Raw genomic sequence first — 18,894 nt, 5'->3', positions numbered from 1 at the left:
GCCTGTAACGCCACCTGTCAGCATCCTCACGCTCCCCGCATCTGTTAAGGGACTTGCCTCTGCACCCTCATGTTCTGCCTTCCTTCCCCCCGCAGTGAACTGCATCCTCTTTCTCCAGCAAGAGTATCACTCCCACCATTGCCCTTGCTCTCTCTTCCATCATTGGTTTTTCCTCTCCACTGGGTCATTCCCACCAGCATGCAAACATGCAGTGATACTGTCCATCTGAAAAAAAATTCTCTCTTAACCCCATATCCACACCTGTCCCATTTCTCTCCTCTCCATAATAAAATACTGTCCCATTTCTCTCCTCTCCATAATAAAACGATTTGGGAGTTGTCTGTACCTGTTGTTTCTGATTCTCTGATTCATCTCCACCTCTTCGGTTATGGACTAAATTGTGTCCCGCTCCCCAAATTTCTATGTTGAAGCCCCCCCCCCCCCACCATGTGACTGTATTTGGAGAAAGGGCCTTTAAGAAGATAATGAAGGTTACATGAGGTCATAAGGGTGGGTGCCTAATCCCACAGGACTGCGGTCCTTATACGAAGGGAAGAGACAGCAGGGCTCTCCCCGTGCGTGCACAGAGGAAAGCCATGGGAAGACGCAGAGGGAAGAGGGCCATCTACAGGCCAAGGAGGGTCCTCACCAGAAACCAACCCTGCTGACACCTTAATCTTGGACTTCTAGACTCCAGACCATGAGAAAATGGGTTTCTGTTCCTGAAGGCACCTGGTCTGTGGTATTTTGCTACGGCAGCCCTAGCAGACTAACATACCTTCTCTCTCGCTCCCTCCCCCTCTTTATTGTGGTAAAATATACAATTTACCATTTTCACCATCTTTAAAAATTTTTTTTAATGTTTATTTATTTTTGAGATAGAGAGAGAGAGAGAGAGAGAGAGAGAGAGAGAGCATGAGCAGGGGAGGGGCAGAGAGAGAGGGAGACACAGAATCCGAAGCAGGCTCCAGGCTCCATATCCCCTCTTTCTCCCCTTTCCTCAGCCCCTGGCTACACAAGTCTGCTGTCCCCACTGACGTGCCTGTTCCGGACATTGCACACAAAAGGAATCACACACTACGTGGTCTTTTGCGACTGGCTTCTTTCGTTCAGTGTGATGTTTTCAAGGGGCATCCACGCTGTAACATGCCTCAGTGCCTCCCTCCTTTCTATGGCTGAACACTACCCCACCGTATGGATCTACCACATTTCTTTTTACCCATCAGCAGCACCCCTTCTCTCCTGAACCCACAGTCAGGGTTTGACCCCTTCCACTCCATCAACACAACCCCCTTCAGGGTCACCAATGCTCTCCCTGCTGCTAACATAATTCTTAGTCTTTTTCTCAGCGGACCTGTCATCACATTTAACTCTGTTACCACGCCCTCTTCAAAATACTTGTCTACGTGGCTTCTGGGACACCGGTTTCTCTAGGTTCTCCTCCATGCCCATGGCCCGCTGTCACTTGTTCAGTGAAGCATCTGCTGAGCACCGGATGTTAAAGAGCAAACTCTCACCCTGACCCCTGGTACGCTCCACTTCCCTTACCTGCTTTATTTTTCTCCATAGCACTTATCTTCTGACATGTGATATGTGTACTTATTAGTTTGGTCTGTCTTCTTCCAATAGAACATAAACTCCACAAGGGACTCCATGGGACGCCTGGACTGTTTGGTGCAGTCTTAGATGGCCAGCAACTAAAACAGGGCCTGGCACACAGTAGATGCTTAATAAATATATGTGAAATAAATGACTGAGTAAGTATGTGAGCAGCTGCGGATCTCCGAAGACAAGCCAACCACAACTCTACTTGTCCATCTGCGTGTAGAAGCCAAAACACTCCTCGTGAAAGTCAGAAGAACAGCCCAGACAGAATCTGCCCAAACTAAGAGGCACCTGGAGATGGGTGAGATGTAGAGGAAACCTCAGCCTTCGTGGAGCCCCCAGGGCACCTTAGTCAGGAGAGAAGCACCACTGATTCACTCTTTCAGACGGTGGAGCAGTGTTTGAGGACCCAGCGCAGGGCTTCTGGGACTTTCATGTGAGTATGACTTGCCAGGGGACCTTGTTAAGGTACAGATTCTGATTCACAGGTCTTTGAGGGGAGAGGGGCTGAGACTCTGCATTTCTGACAACTTCCCCAAATGATGCCAGTGAAGCTGGTCCGTGGACCTCACTTGGCTAGCAAGAAACTAGAAGGCTATATTGTTTGACGTCTGAAAAAAGCAGGTTTCAAAAGGCAAGCAGTGGAATCAGCTGCGGTGAGGGGGAGCTACCTACACTTCGTTGGGGGGCAAAAACTCTCTGGGTAGTATACAGGCTGTGGTAGGCAGCCTCTAAAATGAACCCCATGGCCCCTGCCTACTGGTATTCACATCCTGGTGTAATTTTCTCCCTTTGAGTATGGGCTAGATGTAGTGACTCATTTCTAGTGAATGGAATATGGCCGAAGGCATGGGATGTCACTTCTGAGATTAGGTTACCAAGGACTGTGCTTCCTGTCTTGGGTGTTCTCCCAACTTGTTTGGAGAGAAGCCAGCCGCCATATTGTGAGCAGCTCTATGGGGAGGCCCACATGGTGAAGAACCGACGAAAGCCTCTGGCCGACAGTCGGCCAGGGGTGAAGGTCCTCAGTCCAACAACCTGCAAGGAAATGAATCCTGCCAACAGCACGCAAGTGAGCTTGGATGCAGGTCCTCCCCTAGTGGAGCTTTCGGAAGAGACTACGGCCCTGCCCCCAACACCTTCACTGCAACCTCCTAAGACCTAGAGCCAGAGTCCCCAGCCACCCTGCCCCTGGATTCCTGACCCACAGAAACTGAGATGTAACAATGAATGCCTTTTGTTTCAAGTTGCTAAGTTTTAGGGTGATTTGTTCCACAGCAATAGATAATTAATGCAGATGCTAGAAAGGATAATGTTACTAGTTCACAAGGCCTGCTGGACAGGCATGTACCTGAGGTTCATGCAGCGGACTGGGTACTCTGAAGGACACTAGCTACGTATATATGGAACCAGGTCAAGTCCGCACGGCGCCAGTGCCCGGTGTAAGGAGTTCCACATACGCATACACACATATTAGTTTTTCTGGCTCCTTGAGATTGAGCATGTGTACAACCCAAGAGAAAGACCATAGCCAGAAATAAAGTACACACCCCCCCTAGGATGCAGAAGGACAAAGGAGAGCAGTCCTGAAAGTCTGGGCCGGGCAGAGCCTCCCTCAGGAGCGACCTGTGTCCACTGTTGCCACATCCGTTGGTACGTGTACGCTTACGACCTGCCATCTTCCCGCAGAGGTGATCTTCTCTGTCACCTGTGTCCTGAATTCCATTTATTATTCTAGGAAACACTACGGTTATTAACGCTGCGTCTTTCCCATGAACCACTCCGAGGACCAAATGCATCTCTTTTGTAACCAGATAAAAAAGCAAAAAACCAAAGCGATCGTTTGAATTGGTGTAATTCCCATGTTTCCTCCAACAGTGGCCACCACCTCCAGCTCTGCACGATGCTTGCTCTATGGCTCCCCCGCTCCCGCGAGGTCCCCGCAGGAAGAAGCAGGAAGAACAGGAAGAAGGTGTGGGGAAGAGGATGAGGCCGTTGTGCTTACACAACACAGTCGCCCCGGGCCCTGTGTGTGCTCCTCTGCCTTGTTACCCACTACCGTCACACTGCTTGCTCTGGGGAGGCAGACCAGGCTCACTTTGAGGGCAGGTATCCGTCCACGAGGGGAGAGAAGGACTGGTGGCCCCGAGGAGCTGACTGGCTCGAGAGTCATCATGGAGTTTCCGTTTCCGCCAGCCTAGAATGCACCTCACACGAGCACCCTGCGTGAGCCACAAGGGTTCTGAACTCAGCCAGTTGCGGTGCTGAGTCAGGGCTTGGCCGATGGGAAGAGCAGACATTGCCACATGGAGGAGGCTGACCCAACAGCCGGGACCTTCTGTCCCTCTGCACTGCCAGCAGCAAGGCTGACGGACAGTGCGGGTGCCCCGGCAAGGTCTCCAGCAGCGGGGCTAACCCAGACACCCTCGAGGGCCAGGCTGACCGCGAACTTACAAGGGAGTCAAAGCTCATGAGATGGTCACTAAATTCGTTTTCCTTTGAAGCAAAGACCAAACAGACCAGGAAGAGAAAGACATTTATGGTAAAAGACGCTAGCCCTGGGGTGCCTGGGTAGCTCATCAGTTGAGCATCTGACTTCGACTCAGGTCATGACCTCACGGTTCACGAGTTCACGAGCCCCGCGTCGGGCTCTGTGCTGACAGCTCGGAGCCTGGAGCCTGTTTCGGATTCTGTGTCTCCCTCTCTCTCTGCCCCTCCTCCACTTGCACTCTGTCTCTCTCTCTCTCAAAAGTGAATAAACATTAAAAAAAGTAAAAAACAAACAAATAAATAAATAAAAGATGCTAGCCCCTTGGTCTAATTTTTGTTCTCTTTCTTGATACATTCATGGGTCTGTGTTTCTCCACTAGAGGAAAACACGTAGAGCAAGAGGGATGACAACTGAATTCAGCATCGGTATTAGAGAGTGCCAAGAGGGCCCGCCTCACCCAGGCAGCTGCCCTCCCTCTACCACGCAGCGCTGCCTTGTGGAATACGGGTCCATTATTACCAGATCGAATGGTGCTTTCAAGAGAAGCTGGAAATCCAGATATTTTCAAGTAAAATCCCCTAATATTTAAATGTTTCAATGTTTTCAAGACACAGCAGACTGAAAGGAAACACATCGGTGGGCCTTACCTGGCCCTCACGTTGCCCATTTATAGCCTTTGCTCTAGGCTGCTGAGGGAGACACCGCAGGGAAAGCAGCCTGAAGACAGCGGCGCCCACGGGGGAAGCACCGCACGTCCTTGCTTGTTGCTTCTGCTGCTCCCTGGGGACACAATGCCTGCCCTCGGCAAGGACACACGGCATGGACAGGAAGCAATGCCGCGTCCAAGCTCAGGGCCCCTCTGGCCCTCAGGACTCTTGCCTGGCTACACTCACTCCCTGGGTAACCAGCTAAAACAGCAGTACACGGTGACGGCAGACTCGCGTCTCCACTCGGTTTCTCCCGAGTGTCAGATTCCCGTGTCCCACTGCCTACTTGGAATCTCCGCGTGGAAGCCTAACAGGCACCTCAGGTTCACATGACTGAGTTGGTGCCTTGTCTCGATTCCGTCCGGCACGCCTCGTCTTCCCCAACTCCGTAATGGAGTCACTGGTACCCTGTTGCTCCTGCCAAACATTTAGAATTTCTCTCCTTCCTCACATTCTACATCCTCCCCATCAGGAAGTCCTGTCAGTGCTATGCTGTAAACAGACCCCAAACCCAACCCCACCTCCTCACCCTCCCTCGTAACCCCCATCCTGTCTAAGCCCCCAGTACCCGTGGCCGAGATCTCACAATAACCTCTACCTAGGTCTCCCTGATTTTCTTCACAGCCCTCGATGGCAACTTCTCCACAAAGCTGTTGGCGGGCTTAAAAAAATATAAGGAGACTAGATCTTATCACTCTTCTGCTTAAACCCTCCACGGGCTTCCCAAAGCCAAACCCATTATTACTATGACTCTCAGGGCCTGACGGCCTTGAACATCCCTGTGGCTCCTTCCTTCACTTCATTTAGGTTCCTGCTCTCACACCGTCTCCTTCCGAGAGACCCTTGCTGACCACCCCTTTGCAGCGGCTCTCCCTCTTTCACCCCTGCCCCCATTCAGACCCCCGCACTCCAGCTCTTAAGTTGGGTTTCTTCATTTTTCTTCTGAGCACTTACTCCTGCCTGACATATCTGTTATCTCTCTGTCTCCTACCCTGGAATGTGAGTTAAATGATATCAGGGCTTTGTCTCTTATTTCGCAATGTATTCTTACAGCCTACAATGGTGCCCAGCACCATGTAGGTGCTTCATAAATACCCGTCGGGCTGGATGAACTGACATAGCTCTACATGTAAGCTACCAGGGGCTGAGGCCAAGGCCTGATCCAATTGTTCACTGGGAAGTCTACTCACTGATTGAGGAAGGCAAAGAGGTATCTCATGATAATCAGAGTGGTTTTGGGCAGGACCAGGAGGACTTTCCGGATGTGCAGAGCTCTCTCCTGCAGGCTGTCCATAGCTGAAAGAAGAAAGCCACGTGTCACCCTCCATTGCAACAGAGATCCCGAGGAGTAACGGTCAGAGGGCCCTTACTCCCAGCAGGTGCTGCACAGACAGCGGCCAGACCAAGACTGCACAGCACTGGTGCTCCACGTAAGGAGTTCCATCCCTGTGGCCCCGTGGGGCTGGACTGCTGCCACAGGGTACATGCTGGGCTCCAGACACCTACTGATTATAGGACTTAAGGAATATGCACCTTGGGCACTGAAGGGGTTGGGGATGGTCCCCAAGCACCTACTACCCTCCGATGAAAACCACAGACAAGGACCGTCCATAAACCTGCTATGACTAATGGCTCAACATCCAGCCTCAGGGGTGTACACGTGGGGAGGGAGACAGGCTGTGCAGGTCCTGTCCTGCTCACTCTACACGTGTCTCACCTCACCCTCTGGACAGGTCTGGCTTATCTTCCCTTCCCTTATCTGCAGTGGGTTGAGCAGAATGTGGCCAGAGGCAAGAGATGGCAGATGCCTGATAGATAGTGATATCTGGGGAGAAGACCAGAGAAGTTTCCTGACTCTTGGGCTGTGGAAAGATCAATTACAGGTAAGACCCAAGGCTGGCGGCCTCCATCAGTGCCAGTCTCCCCACTCCCACAGTGTGCCAGACGGATACTGTCATTTTCTAGGAGTGTCTTTCTGTGAAAAAGAAGTGGAAAGCAGTGGGTTTAGGAGCACATCTCGAGGGGAGAAGTGGGCAGCCAAGGTGTCTTGAACTGCCTTGGTAGCCCCAGTCCACTTAAGATTTTTATCTAAGCCCAGTCCCAGAAAAAGATGTGAGGACAGGAGGGGTGCATATATTTAATCACCCACCACAGCACTGATTTCCACCAGACTCCCAAAAGTAGTGGGTCAACAAAACAAGAGAGCTTATTGAAGGCTCTGGGTCCTCGGAATAGCAGATAGGAACAGTGTTCAGGGCATACACTGAGTCAAACTTGAAACCTGGGGGGGGGGGGGGGCAGAAAGACCCTGGTGCATCTAGGAAGAAGGTTCTTTTCCCCATGTCCAAGGCACTGCCTTCTCCAGCCTCTGGAGCCATCATTCCATTGGGGTCTACTTCCAGGATGAGCTGGTATTAACCTAAGTTTCCATGGAAAACAAAACAGGATAATGAGCTAAACTAAATGGTGGGAACAGCTCTCCAAGCCCCAAATTTGAGAGTAAGAGGCAGAGAACCTGTAAGTAGGACAAAGTAGAGACGATATCCCTTTCTAGGAAAACATCGTATCATTACTTTTAAATGGGCAGAAGGGTTTTATTCCTTAGAAGAACACATATTAACACATCCAGCAGGTAAGCTATGCCATGTTTAAAGAAACAAACAGAAGACATTTCTCCCTTTATATCATAAAAAGCATGGGCAGTAAATGTCTGAGCTTCCAATAACTGAAAAGGACCATGTCTTACATACTATTAGAAATGTATTTTACTGGGGATGCCAGGGTGGCTCAGTCTGTTAAGTGTCTGACTCTTGATTTTGGCTCAGGTTATGATCTCACAGTTTGTGAAATCGAGCCCTGAGTCAGGTGGGCTGTATGCTGAGAGTGCAGGGCCTGCTTGGGATTCTCTCTCTCCCTTTCTCTCTGCCCCTCTCCGCTCATGCTCTCCTTCTCTCTCTCTCTCAAAATAAATTAAAGAAAAAATTAAAAAAATTAAAATTAAAATAAAAAAAAAAAAAGAAATGTATTTTACTGAAGAAAGATAAAGCCCAGCAAAGCAAGGAGTTTAAGATAAATCAAAAAAGAAAAGGCCAGGAGTTCTGACTTGTCCTAGACTCTTCCTGAAAACTCATCCTTCCTCCCTCCCTAGTAGGGGGTGAAGGATTGAGGATGAGGAGGAGACACTTTACTGAGTGAAAGGAAAAAGAGAAACATTATTGAAAAGTTTATGGGGGGAAAGAAGATCCCGTGGAAATTGCTTGTCTATTGCTACGAGGAGTTCTTTCTTGCCCAGAAGCCAGTCTGAGGCCAGAATGTACTTACTGACGCAGGCCATCAGGTCATGGAAGATGTCCTTGGGGAAGAGAGGGTGTTCCAGCCCCCGGAAGTAAAGCTTCAGGACGCCAGCAATGGAGTCCATGTCATGGTCATTCTGGTCCCCAGCCAGGGGGTCCTCTCCTGAGGATAAGCAGCCCCCCAAAAAGGAAAGAGACAGTGAGAGAGGTAAAACCCACAGGACAAAGCAGAAGTGGTGGGGAAGGGCTGGCTTTCCAGGTCCTCATCAGAGTCCATCAGCTGTGTGCCCGGCATGCTGGCCATGAGTAGGATGGACCAGAGACTAGATAAAGCAAAGACTGCTTAGGCTCAGGGGCCCCAAGGCGAGGAGAGGGCACAAGGGTCCATTAGGATAAATTGGCTCGTGCCAGACTCGTTCAGGGACATTCCCTCTGGGTTGGGATGGGACACTGCACAGGCCCTCTCACAAGAATCATGAAGCCAGGCCGGGACTGAGTCCCTGGGGAAGGAAAATGAGGCCAAGGTGGCCAGCCACTCTGACTCGCTCTTACTCCTCCTGGCTCGCAACAAAGGACACCTACTTATGGGAGAACAATCACGCTGGAGCTCCCTATGGAAAATTTCGTATCAGATGTAATTAGACTTAATGATAGGACCAACCTCAAATTGAGACTATATATATCCATTATAGTGACGGAAATTGCCAAAGCTTGCCCATTACCTTAATGGCCCACAAGATAATAAATGGGCTACGATGAACAGGCGCATTAGCCTTGATATTAACTGCCACCAAGGGTTCTGGATAAAGCCGTAAACTGCCCAGATATCATAGTTAACTTCTTGGGTTTCGGCAGATCGTCCACGGGCGAGAGGCACGATGAATGGGCTGAGGAGGGAGCTGGGATGTGCCCTGGCATCTCCCTGCACGTGTTGGGGAAGACTGTCCATGAGACAGCAGGTGCCGGGCTAAAGAGCTGGGTGACCTCTGGGTACCTCCCAGGGGAGACAGGGTGGAGCCAACACCCCAGGGGGCTGGCAGACATTTGGTCTTATCTTCAAGCCTGTTCCCTTACCTCTCTCAAAGGCGTTTTTGATGTCATTCACTTCCACCTGGGATCCCGACACCCGGAAGATTCCTTCATGCTGTAGTCCTGGAGAGACAGGGAAAAGTGGTCAAGGAGAGGAAGAAACAAAGTCACAGCCACAGCTCCAAGCTTGGTTGATGTCTGTGTCCTCCAGCCAGTGTGCATGTAAGCACCGTGTCTCTATCCTTCAGGTCAAAGGAGAAAGCATGTGCAGGGATGCTGGAGAAGTCCCTGGAATGGGTATATAGGAGGCATAAACAAAGCCAAAGATGTCTACACATGGCTCCATTTCTGATTCTGAGGAAGACCAGGAAGCAGGTGCCTCCCCCGCCTTTGCCTCTCTGTTCCCATCTGCCAGGTGACAAAGTGACCCCTGGCACCTTCTTATCACCCCCCTGCCAGGAATGGGCACTGGGGGTACGGTAGGCAGGCCCTAGACACCGTTGGAGGAGTTTCATAAGGCCGGAGATACAATCCCTGCTTCGGCCGTCCTAACGCCGCATGGCTGCTCTAGGGCACAGTGATCTGAATATTCAGGAAAGAGAGAGGACACAGGAAAAGGCAAGTGATCAGTCAACAGACAGCACCGTCAGTACCGTGCTGGCCGCTGGTCCTCGACCACAGCTTCGCTCAGAGACAAACGTGCATAGATGTGACAGTGTGATAATGGGTGTGAAAACTGTGTCCTCTTGGGTTTTGTTAGAGTAGAAACAATCACTAAAAAAAATAATAACAATGCATGTGCAGGGACTGCTGCTAAAAATGCTTTCCCAGAAATAAACCAACTCGTACTCACAACAGCCATTAAGGCAGGGCTCACCAGCAAGCCCATTTTCTGGATGAAGGAAGGGATGTGTGATGACCACCCCCCACCCCCTTAGGTTATGTAGGTGATAAGAACCAGAGTCAGGAGGCCAACCCAGGCCTCTGGTTGCCATTATGTACTCGCTCCTCAACACTAGGCTTGTGGGGCCAACCAGAGGGAAAATGCAGGCAGGGCGGGAACCCATTTGTTAGTCTGAACAAGGATGTGGCTCACAACCCCACACAAGGGGCTGCAAAGGTGGTAAGAGAGGAAGCATGCCCTTACTGCTGGCCCCAGAGGTCAGACCGAACTAGCATCTGTAATCACATGAGGCTTGTCAGCCGTTCTCAGGAGCCCTGTGTCTCCATCTTGGGCACCTTGTCCAAGTTCCTCTGCAATGGCATGATTGATCAGAAACTCTGACATGTCAGGGAAATCTCAAACAAATTCCTTTTTAAGAAAAAAAGAGTAGAACTGCCACTGTTTCAGGGATACCCTCTCGGTGAAGGGGTGACTGGATTCTGTCGGCTAGACCTTTGAAGGTAAATCACACAGGCCAGGACTATCATCTTGAATCCAATTGAAGCAATATTAAGAAGCAAGCAGGGGGAATTTAATTACCTGGCTTGTAATAGGACTTAAGTTGTTTGCTCCTCTAAGGGAATCTCCAGAATATTCCTCAGAGAATGGCAGACAACGTTAAAACCCCATTAGTATCAATGTAATAGTACCCTATTAGTTACCAATGGGATGTAACAGCCAAATAATGGCATTTAAACACAGAATGTAAACAGCAAGTGTTGTGATAGAAACACACACCCTGTGACTTGTCGAAAACACAGTATAGTATAAGGAAATGTCATCTCAGGGCCCAGGCCACTCAGTGTTCTAGTTGAAGCCAAGAATTTGCCGAGAGAGGATCACTTCGGGACTTTTTAGTAGATTGGACCATCAACGAAAAGCCACTTTAGCCCATGGGCCCAGGACATGAAGAAATCAGAGGAGAGCTTACTGGAAGTCAGGCAGCAGGCCTGAAACACATTGAGATCCCCTTCCATCTGGTTCCCGTTTCCCCTTGAGAACCTCCGCTTTAGAAGGATAGCGATATGTTTTTGCTCAGCAGACAGAATCTTCAGAGCATCTAATCTCATGACACTGAAAGTAGGAACACTGATAAGTGGTTGGTTTCCAGCCGTAAAGGGGGAAAGCAGTGGGCTTTTTATGAGAATGCAGGTAAGGCCTCATAGGACTAACCTGACCCATCTTCGATCTTTCTCTTTTGTTCTTAGAGCACGCCAGCATGCAGGTATAAAACCACTCAGAGGAGGGTAAGTTACTGCATGGAAGCAGCACACAACCTTCCATTTTGCACCGGATCCAGCTGTTGCCAAGAGGTACTCTCCGTGAGAATTCTTGAAATGGTTGCTATAGTACCGCCTCACGTTACTTGGCTCCCTTGTGCGTAAGTGGGGTTTTCCTACCCTGATTCAGTCTGTCGTTCCCCAAATCCCTCTCCTTTAAGTCTTCCTGGATCACCCTGACCGACTATTTACAGACGAGCCTCAGCTTTCTCATCTATACAATGGGAACTATAATATCTACCTCCTAGGGAACACGAAGCCAGTAAGGATGTACAAATCCCAGCAGATGGTGGGTCACAAACCCTTTTGGGACTGACAAGTGTTACAGATCCTATCTCCACTAAATGCACATGCACAAAAATTTTCACCCTGATTCATGGGGCGTTCAGAAATACCTTGAGTCCCCGTGTGGGGGAAAAAGTTCAGTTTAGCCTAACAAATGTTTTTTGAACAACCACTATGTACCATGGTGTTTTGTTTCTTTCCTTTAAAGCAACAATATGTTTATCTATTTGGTCAGTCCTGGAATACACATAAAATGGCTTCAGAATTGATAGCCCATATCTGATTTCGGTTCAGGTCATGATCTCATGGTTTGTTAGTTTGAGCCCTGCACCGGGTGAGCACGAGCCCCTCTTCTCTCTCTTTCTCTGCCCCTCGTGGGATTCTCACTCTCTCTCACTCTCTCTCCCTTTCTGCCCCCATCTCACTTGTGCCCTCTCTCAAAAAAAAAATTACCAACAACTGTATAGTATTTGTTTATAGCTCTTGTTGTCTTTAGACTTACAGTATAGTATCAAAATACTGTCGTCAAGGGTGCCTGGGGGGCTCAGTCGGTTGAGCGTCCGACTTCGACTCAGGTCACGATCTCACAGTTCGTGGGTTCGAGCCCCACATCTGGCTCCGTGCTGACAGCTCGGAGCCTGGAGCCTGCTTCGGATTCTGTGTCTCCCTCTCTTTCTGCCCCTACCCCGCTCACCCTCTGTCTCCCTCTCTCTCAAAAATGAATAAATGTTAAAAACATTTTTTAAAAAATACTGTTTTCTAAAGTTACTTGGATTATTTTCTTCCTCATTCATTTGTTACACACTTAGGTTTACTCACTACTGTTTGTATTCCACTTGGGGATGTATCCCGCATCCTTGTTTTATTTATCTGTTTATTTATCTTTTGAATATGGAAAACACTAATGTAGTTCTGGAAGTCACAATTCTACAAAAGCAATATTCAGAGAAAAGGTCACTTCCCTCCCATTTCCCACCCCCCATTCTTTTTACCCCTCTTCCACCCGTATCCTGTAGATAAACAATCAAATATTAGTTTCTGGATTCATCCTTCCTGTATTTCTTCTCGCCAAAGTGAGAATACACATGTACATTCTCATATTGTCTTCTTTGTGCCAAAAAGGCAGCATGCTATCGACACTCTTTTGTGCTTCGCTTTTTTCGCTTGACAACATATTCTGGAAATCTTTCCAGGTCATTTCATGGAGACCGTGCTCATTCCTGCCTAGTATTCAGATACAACGTAGTTGATTCAACCACTCTTCCGTGTGAGGGTATTTAGGTTGTTTCTAATATTTTTACAAACGAGGCTGCAACCAGTAACCTCGGGCGTATGTATTTTCATTGTTGGAGGTGTATGTTTCAAGGTAAATTCCTACAAGGGCTGCCGGACCAGAAGACAAACGCATATGCAGTCCTGTTGGACACTGACAAATTCCCCTCCAAAAGGGTTGTACCAGTTTGCAATAAAACCAGCAACATGCGAGCACACCTGTTTCCCCAGAGCCGCAGCACAGAAATGTCCCCGCGTGCACTGTGCATGTACAGGGGCAGGGATAGGTACATTTGAGGCCCAATATATGGAACCATCTCCCCCTCAGCTCCTCCACAGCTCACACTCTGGGCCTGGCCACTGTCGTGTCTTCCCTGGGCGGCTGCCACAGCCTCCTTCTTCCTATGATCTTGTCTCTACATAGCGGCTTTTTAAAGCTCTCTGTTTGGGGCGCCTGGGTGGCTCAGTCGGCTGAGCCTCCGATTTTGGCTCAGGTCATGATCTCACGGATCGTGAGTTTGAGCCTCGCATCAAGCTCGCTGCTGTCCGTGCAGAGCCCACTTCGGATCTTCTGTCCCCCCTCCATCCCCATGCTTTCTCTCTCAAAAGCAAATATGTCTTTAAAAAAAAAAAAAAAAAAAGAGTTCTCTCTGTTCAAACTTCTCTAGTAGCTTCCCACCTCACTCAGATTATAACCCAAACACCTCCTTTAGGCAATGAAGTCCTAAGCGGCTGGCCTCCGGCTTCATCTCCTGCCCCCCTCCTCTTCCCTCTCTCCGCTCCAGCCACACTGGCCTCCTGCATGCTGGCCCCTGCGTATGCCAAGGACCTCTGCATTTGATGCGCCCTGTCTCTGACACACTCTTCCCAGATGCCACGCGGCTCACTTCCTCACTTCCTTTCAGGACTCCGTCCAAATGTCACCTCTTAGGGGAGCTGAAGGCCTTTCTCTGAACAACCCACCCAGAACAGTGTCCCCTCTCCATTCTCCACCTCTTCACCTCGCTTTTCTTCATGACACTCACCATCAGCAGACACCCTGTATGTTACCATGTTTATTTATTAACTGATCAGCCAAGCATCTATTTATCTGTCCTTTAGCAGGATATACGGCTCACGAAAGCAGGAACTTTTCCTTGGCACACAATGAGCAATCTCTCTCTCTCTCTTCTCTATTTGTTGGATGACCGAATGGAATGCATGGACGAAGCAGTAAGAGTGCAGACTCTCACCCTCTTATTGTCCTTTAGACACGAATAATTTTTCCTCCCCTGAACTCAGTTTGGACTTATCTTTGCCAATTATTCGATCATTAATCATTACTATCTTGTGGAATTTCTTCTACTGCTACTCTGAATTGCTATAGCTTATCTCCTTTGATTTAGCTTCTCAATTGCTTATTTATTTTCTCCCAACCGCATCATAAAACCAAGTAAAGACAAGAGAAGTGTATTATCCCTGTTTTTGTTTTCCTATTTCACAATGCATGGTGCCCAGCACTGATCAGGTGCTTGATACATATTTGTTCACTGTTGATATACAATGTTGTTACTTCAAGTAAATAGAGACAAGATGAAAAAACTGTAGCTGATTAGAACGGGCTAAGTTGTAAGCAGGCTAAAATAATTACTATTCCAGAAACAAGGGCAAGCAAGGTCCCAGCGTACTGGGAGAGAGGAAGGGAGAGAAATTGGCTACCTCTGCACCCAGACCAGCAATCACCCACATACCTCCTTAGCTGCAAGAAGGTCATTCTGTCCCTTTTCCTCTAACTAGATAAGACAGCTTCTAAAAACAATGTCTGATGTCCAGTTCCTAGAAATCTCCATGGCAGTAGCTCAGGTATCTGTGCTTTCTTTTTTTTTTTTTTTAAATTTTTTTTTCAACGTTTTTTATTTATTTTTGGGACAGAGAGAGACAGAGCATGAACGGGGGAGGGGCAGAGAGAGAGGGAGACACAGAATCGGAAACAGGCTCCAGGCTCCGAGCCATCAGCCCAGAGCCTGACGCGGGGCTCGAACTCACGGACCGCGAGATCGTGACCTGGCTGAAGCCGGACGCTTAACCGACTGCGCCACCCAGGCGCCCCAGGTATCTGTGCTTTCTAAACACTCTTACACTTACAAGCTTGGTTCTCTGGCAATTCATCTCCGCCCCTAGATTCTGTGCAACCAGCCTGGGAGCTAGTGAGGGGTGGAGTTTATGAGACCCAGCTCCATCCAAGCAGCAGATAGAGTGATCTGACTTAGGCCGAGAAGGAGCCAGCCCCTGAAGGCTCTCAAAGGTGGGCTACAACTTTAGACTGGCGACTAACTGAGCTCCAGGTGATGTCGTATCCAGCGAGACCACAGCAGAACCAGAATCTGAGTATTATCAGGAATCAGGGCAACATCACAAAAGGAGTTGTTTGCAAAGGAGTCCGATGCAGAAGGTCAGCGTGTCAGGAGATACCGACACGTGCGAAGACGGTGAGTAATGGCGAAACTGTCACCACACCACCCCAGCTGTACTTACTCCTGTCACAGCTGTAATTTAAAACCCGCTCTCAAGCTAGAAGAGGGAGTGTGGTAAGTGGCTGAGGCATTTTGGGTCAAAGCGTATGATGTCTTTCTCTCGATGTCTAGGTGGGGCCATTCAAAGGTAGCAAACATTATGCGAACAAGTTAAGATTTTATTCCGTTTCTGAGAAGGTCAGGAGGAAAAGTCGGTCTCTGTTCTTACTCCACAAAGAATTCCTGGAAGCTCTTCCCAGCTTTGCACAAATATGGGCAAGGCTTTAATCCTGCTTACCGTGTCTGCTGATAAACCGGATACAGCTCTCTACCACCAGAGGAATTGCCTGGCTGGAATCCTGAAAAGCCGAAGAGAAACACAGCATTAGAATCTTTAAACAGGCATAGCCCAGAGTCAGAGAAAAATGGGCCAGACTGTGAAGAACTCGTCTCAGCTGGCTCAGTGGCCGGTCCTCAAAGAAGCATCTGGCCTCCTCCAAGCTCCAGAGAGCATACACAACCGCCTACTTGGAATGCCACACGGATGCCTTAAACTCAGCACGTCCTAAATGCAACTGATCGTCTTCCTTCCCAAACCAGCTTCCTACCCTCAGCCATCCAATCAATCGGTCAATACGCTTTGTCAAGTCGGCCTCCTAAGTATCTCTCAAGTCCATTCACTTCTCTCCATCTCTACTGCCATCAGCTCAGTCCTTACGTCAGTATCTCAGTTCCCACCCTTGCTGTCCTCCAGACCATATCATCCTTCCTTAAAATAGTGGTTGGGTGATCTCTGAAAGTGCACACCCCATCCTTCACTTCCTAGGCTAACCTCTTTCAAATTTTTTAAAAATGTTTTTATTTAATTTTGAGAGACAGAGAAGGAGTTGGTGAGGGGCAGAGAGAGAGAGAGAGAGGGAGGCAAAGAATCCGAAGAAGGCTCCAGGCTCTGAGCTGTCAGCACAGAGCCCCATGCTGGGCTCGAACTCACGGATCGTGAGATCATGACCTGAGCTGGAGTCGGACACTTAACCCACTGAGCCACGCAGGCGCCCCAAGGCTAACCTCTTTCAAAGACTCCTTGTTAGTTTCTTTACACAGCCCTGCGTGTCCAGGGTCCTGCCTTTGCCTCCAACTTCATCTCCTTCTGCTCTCCCTCCAGTCTCTGTCAGCCGCACCAGCCTAACTTTCCATTCTTTAGAGAAGTTCTCTGTCCATGGCTTTGCATGAACTGCTCCTGCTTCTGGAATGTTCTCCTCACCCTGGGATCCCACCTCTTAGGGTCTCAGTGCAAGTAGCACCTTCTTAGGAATGCTTCTCCAGACTCCCCCGATGAGATCAGGGCCCCTGTCCACAGGGTCTCAGCACCTTGCACTCAGCTCTCACAACTTAACTCACACAGTTAACAGTTGTGTTACACAACTTAACAGTTGTGACTTAACTGTGTGGGTATGAAGATCTCATTTGCATTTGTCACCACCATAGCTCATGCTCCACAGGGCAGATCCAGCCACCAGGGCTGGCCATGATGTTCTCACATAGTAGGTGTTCAATTAATATCAGTTGAGGGTATCAACTGATGAACCAATGGGAGCAACAGAAAGGGGGTTTACTTGGCATAAAAGGTAGGAAAGAAAAAACCCAACTCTTAGAAATAGTGGAAACTAATTGGTACTAAACTAAGAAGCAGACGTCCCAGATATCAATCTTTGCTCTGCCATTTTGCTATACATCCCTGCCATTATATTTAACTTCTGTGGGCCTCAATTTGATGCCTACAAACTGGGGAGGGAATAGGTGGTGAGAAGAGTAACATTTCCTGTTGGCACATGAACATTAGAGCTTATCATTTACAGAGAATTTATACAGGTGTTGGGTCAGGTCCTAGGTGCTTTAGCAGGACTGGTCCTGATAACGACCCTATGGGGTGTGTATCCTTATCACCATCCTTGTTTGACAAGTGAGGGGCTGAAGGCCAGGCAAGGTGAAATAGCTGCTTACAGTGACTGCCACAGGCAGTAAGTGGCAGGGCAGGGGTCCAAACCCAGGCAGTTTCCTTCTGAGACTGAACGAACATCTCACCGCCACCCAACCTGCATCCCAGGAGCTCGGCAAACGTTGCCAAATATGCGTGCCAAGCTACTGAAAACCAACAGGGTTTTATAACGCAGCTAAACACACAATCATTCAGCTATGGGGAAGAAAGATCAGGCAAAGGGCCCTAAACCTAGCTGAAAAGGGCTATAGAACTTCAGGACAGGGGCGCCTGGCTGGCTCAGTCGGGGGGAGTGTGTGACTCTGGATCTCAGGGTTGTGGGTTTGAGACCCATGTTGGGTGTAGAGATTACATAAAAAAAAAAAATCTTAAAAATAATTTTTTTAAATGTTTGTTTATTTTTGAGAGAGAGACAGGCAGAGAGAGAGAGAGGGAGACACAGAATCTGAAGCAGGCTCCGGGCTCTGAGCTGTCAGCACAGAGCCCGATGCGGGGCTTGAACTCAGGAACCGCGAGATTATGGCCTGAGCCAAAGTCGGACGCTTAACTGACTGAACTCCCCACATGCCTCCCCCCAAAAAATCTTAAAAATGAAATGAAATGAAATGAAATGAAATGAAATGAAATGAAATAAAATAAAATAAAATAAAATACAGTAAAATAAAATAAAGTAGTTTAGGATAGAGATTGCATCTCAATGGGATGGGTCCTGTGGCTTCTGCTCCTTTCACAGGTTTGCCTACATTCCTGAATTTTCAGCTGGGGCCCTGCGGTTTGGCCACCATTAGGGAAGCGGCCAGATCTCATAAAGAAGTCAGGCTGCGAGAAGAGCTGGCACGGCCTGTAGCTCCCAAGCTTACTGGGAAGGCAGGATGCGGCCGAAGGAAGTCGTGAGTGTGCCAAGGGAGCCCTGGAGTCAGGGAGGGCTCGGGGACCCAAATGCTCATCTTCCTAACCCCTGAAGCCCTCTGCTTCCTCCAGCTTTCCAGCTATAGTAGCCAGTGTCTGCCCTCTCGTTGCCAGTCAGCCTGGGGAGCTCTTAGAGGAAGACTCGTGGTCGATACTTCTATACTCTACTGAAGAAAATAGATTCCACTGCAAAAAAACAAAACCTCCAATTTTTGGAAGTTACAAAGAGTGGTAGCAGTGATAATGAAGTTAGCGATATGAGGGTTTGAAAAGTTTTTCTGGCCCTAGATTTAAATTTAAAGACCCAAAGAGAAGTAGGTCGGGAAATTCACAGATTGACTGGCTTCAACAAGTTATGTGGATGCCAAGTTCTGCCTAGACTTGCAGGAAATGGAATATCAATGGTAGTTAAAGGGAAGCATGCAGGGGTGCAGAAAGTAAGACATCAAACTTGCATGTCCATGGTTACTGGGGGTACATCGGAAGCAGCCCAGGGGAACTCTCTGTGGTGGACAAGAGTGGGCCAGAGATGACCTGTCCCCACTGCTCCGGGGGAGCCTAAGACAGTCTAGTGGGAGCAAAAACTGGACAA

At 48.8% G+C, this 18,894-nt stretch overlaps 1 protein-coding gene across 9 annotated transcripts in view; it reads right to left on the bottom strand.

Annotated features, from left to right (window-relative positions):
* Positions 1–18,894, bottom strand: part of SRGAP2 (SLIT-ROBO Rho GTPase activating protein 2) — a 233,808-nt gene that overhangs the window by 20,433 nt on the left and 194,481 nt on the right. For all 9 annotated transcript variants that reach the window (XM_042925631.1, XM_042925632.1, XM_042925633.1 and 6 more), the window contains 4 exons: positions 15,696–15,756; positions 9,171–9,248; positions 8,125–8,259; positions 5,994–6,099 (listed from right to left, as the gene is read on the bottom strand). In XM_042925631.1, coding sequence (XP_042781565.1) covers positions 5,994–6,099; positions 8,125–8,259; positions 9,171–9,248; positions 15,696–15,756 — 380 coding nt within the window. The remainder of the gene's footprint in view (positions 1–5,993; positions 6,100–8,124; positions 8,260–9,170; positions 9,249–15,695; positions 15,757–18,894) is intronic.

The sequence above is a fragment of the Panthera leo genome, chromosome F3 (assembly GCF_018350215.1).
Source record: "Panthera leo isolate Ple1 chromosome F3, P.leo_Ple1_pat1.1, whole genome shotgun sequence".
Classification (NCBI taxonomy): domain Eukaryota; kingdom Metazoa; phylum Chordata; class Mammalia; order Carnivora; family Felidae; genus Panthera; species Panthera leo.
Note: the sequence above shows the minus strand (reverse complement) of the source record. Positions and strands in the feature narration are given on the sequence as shown.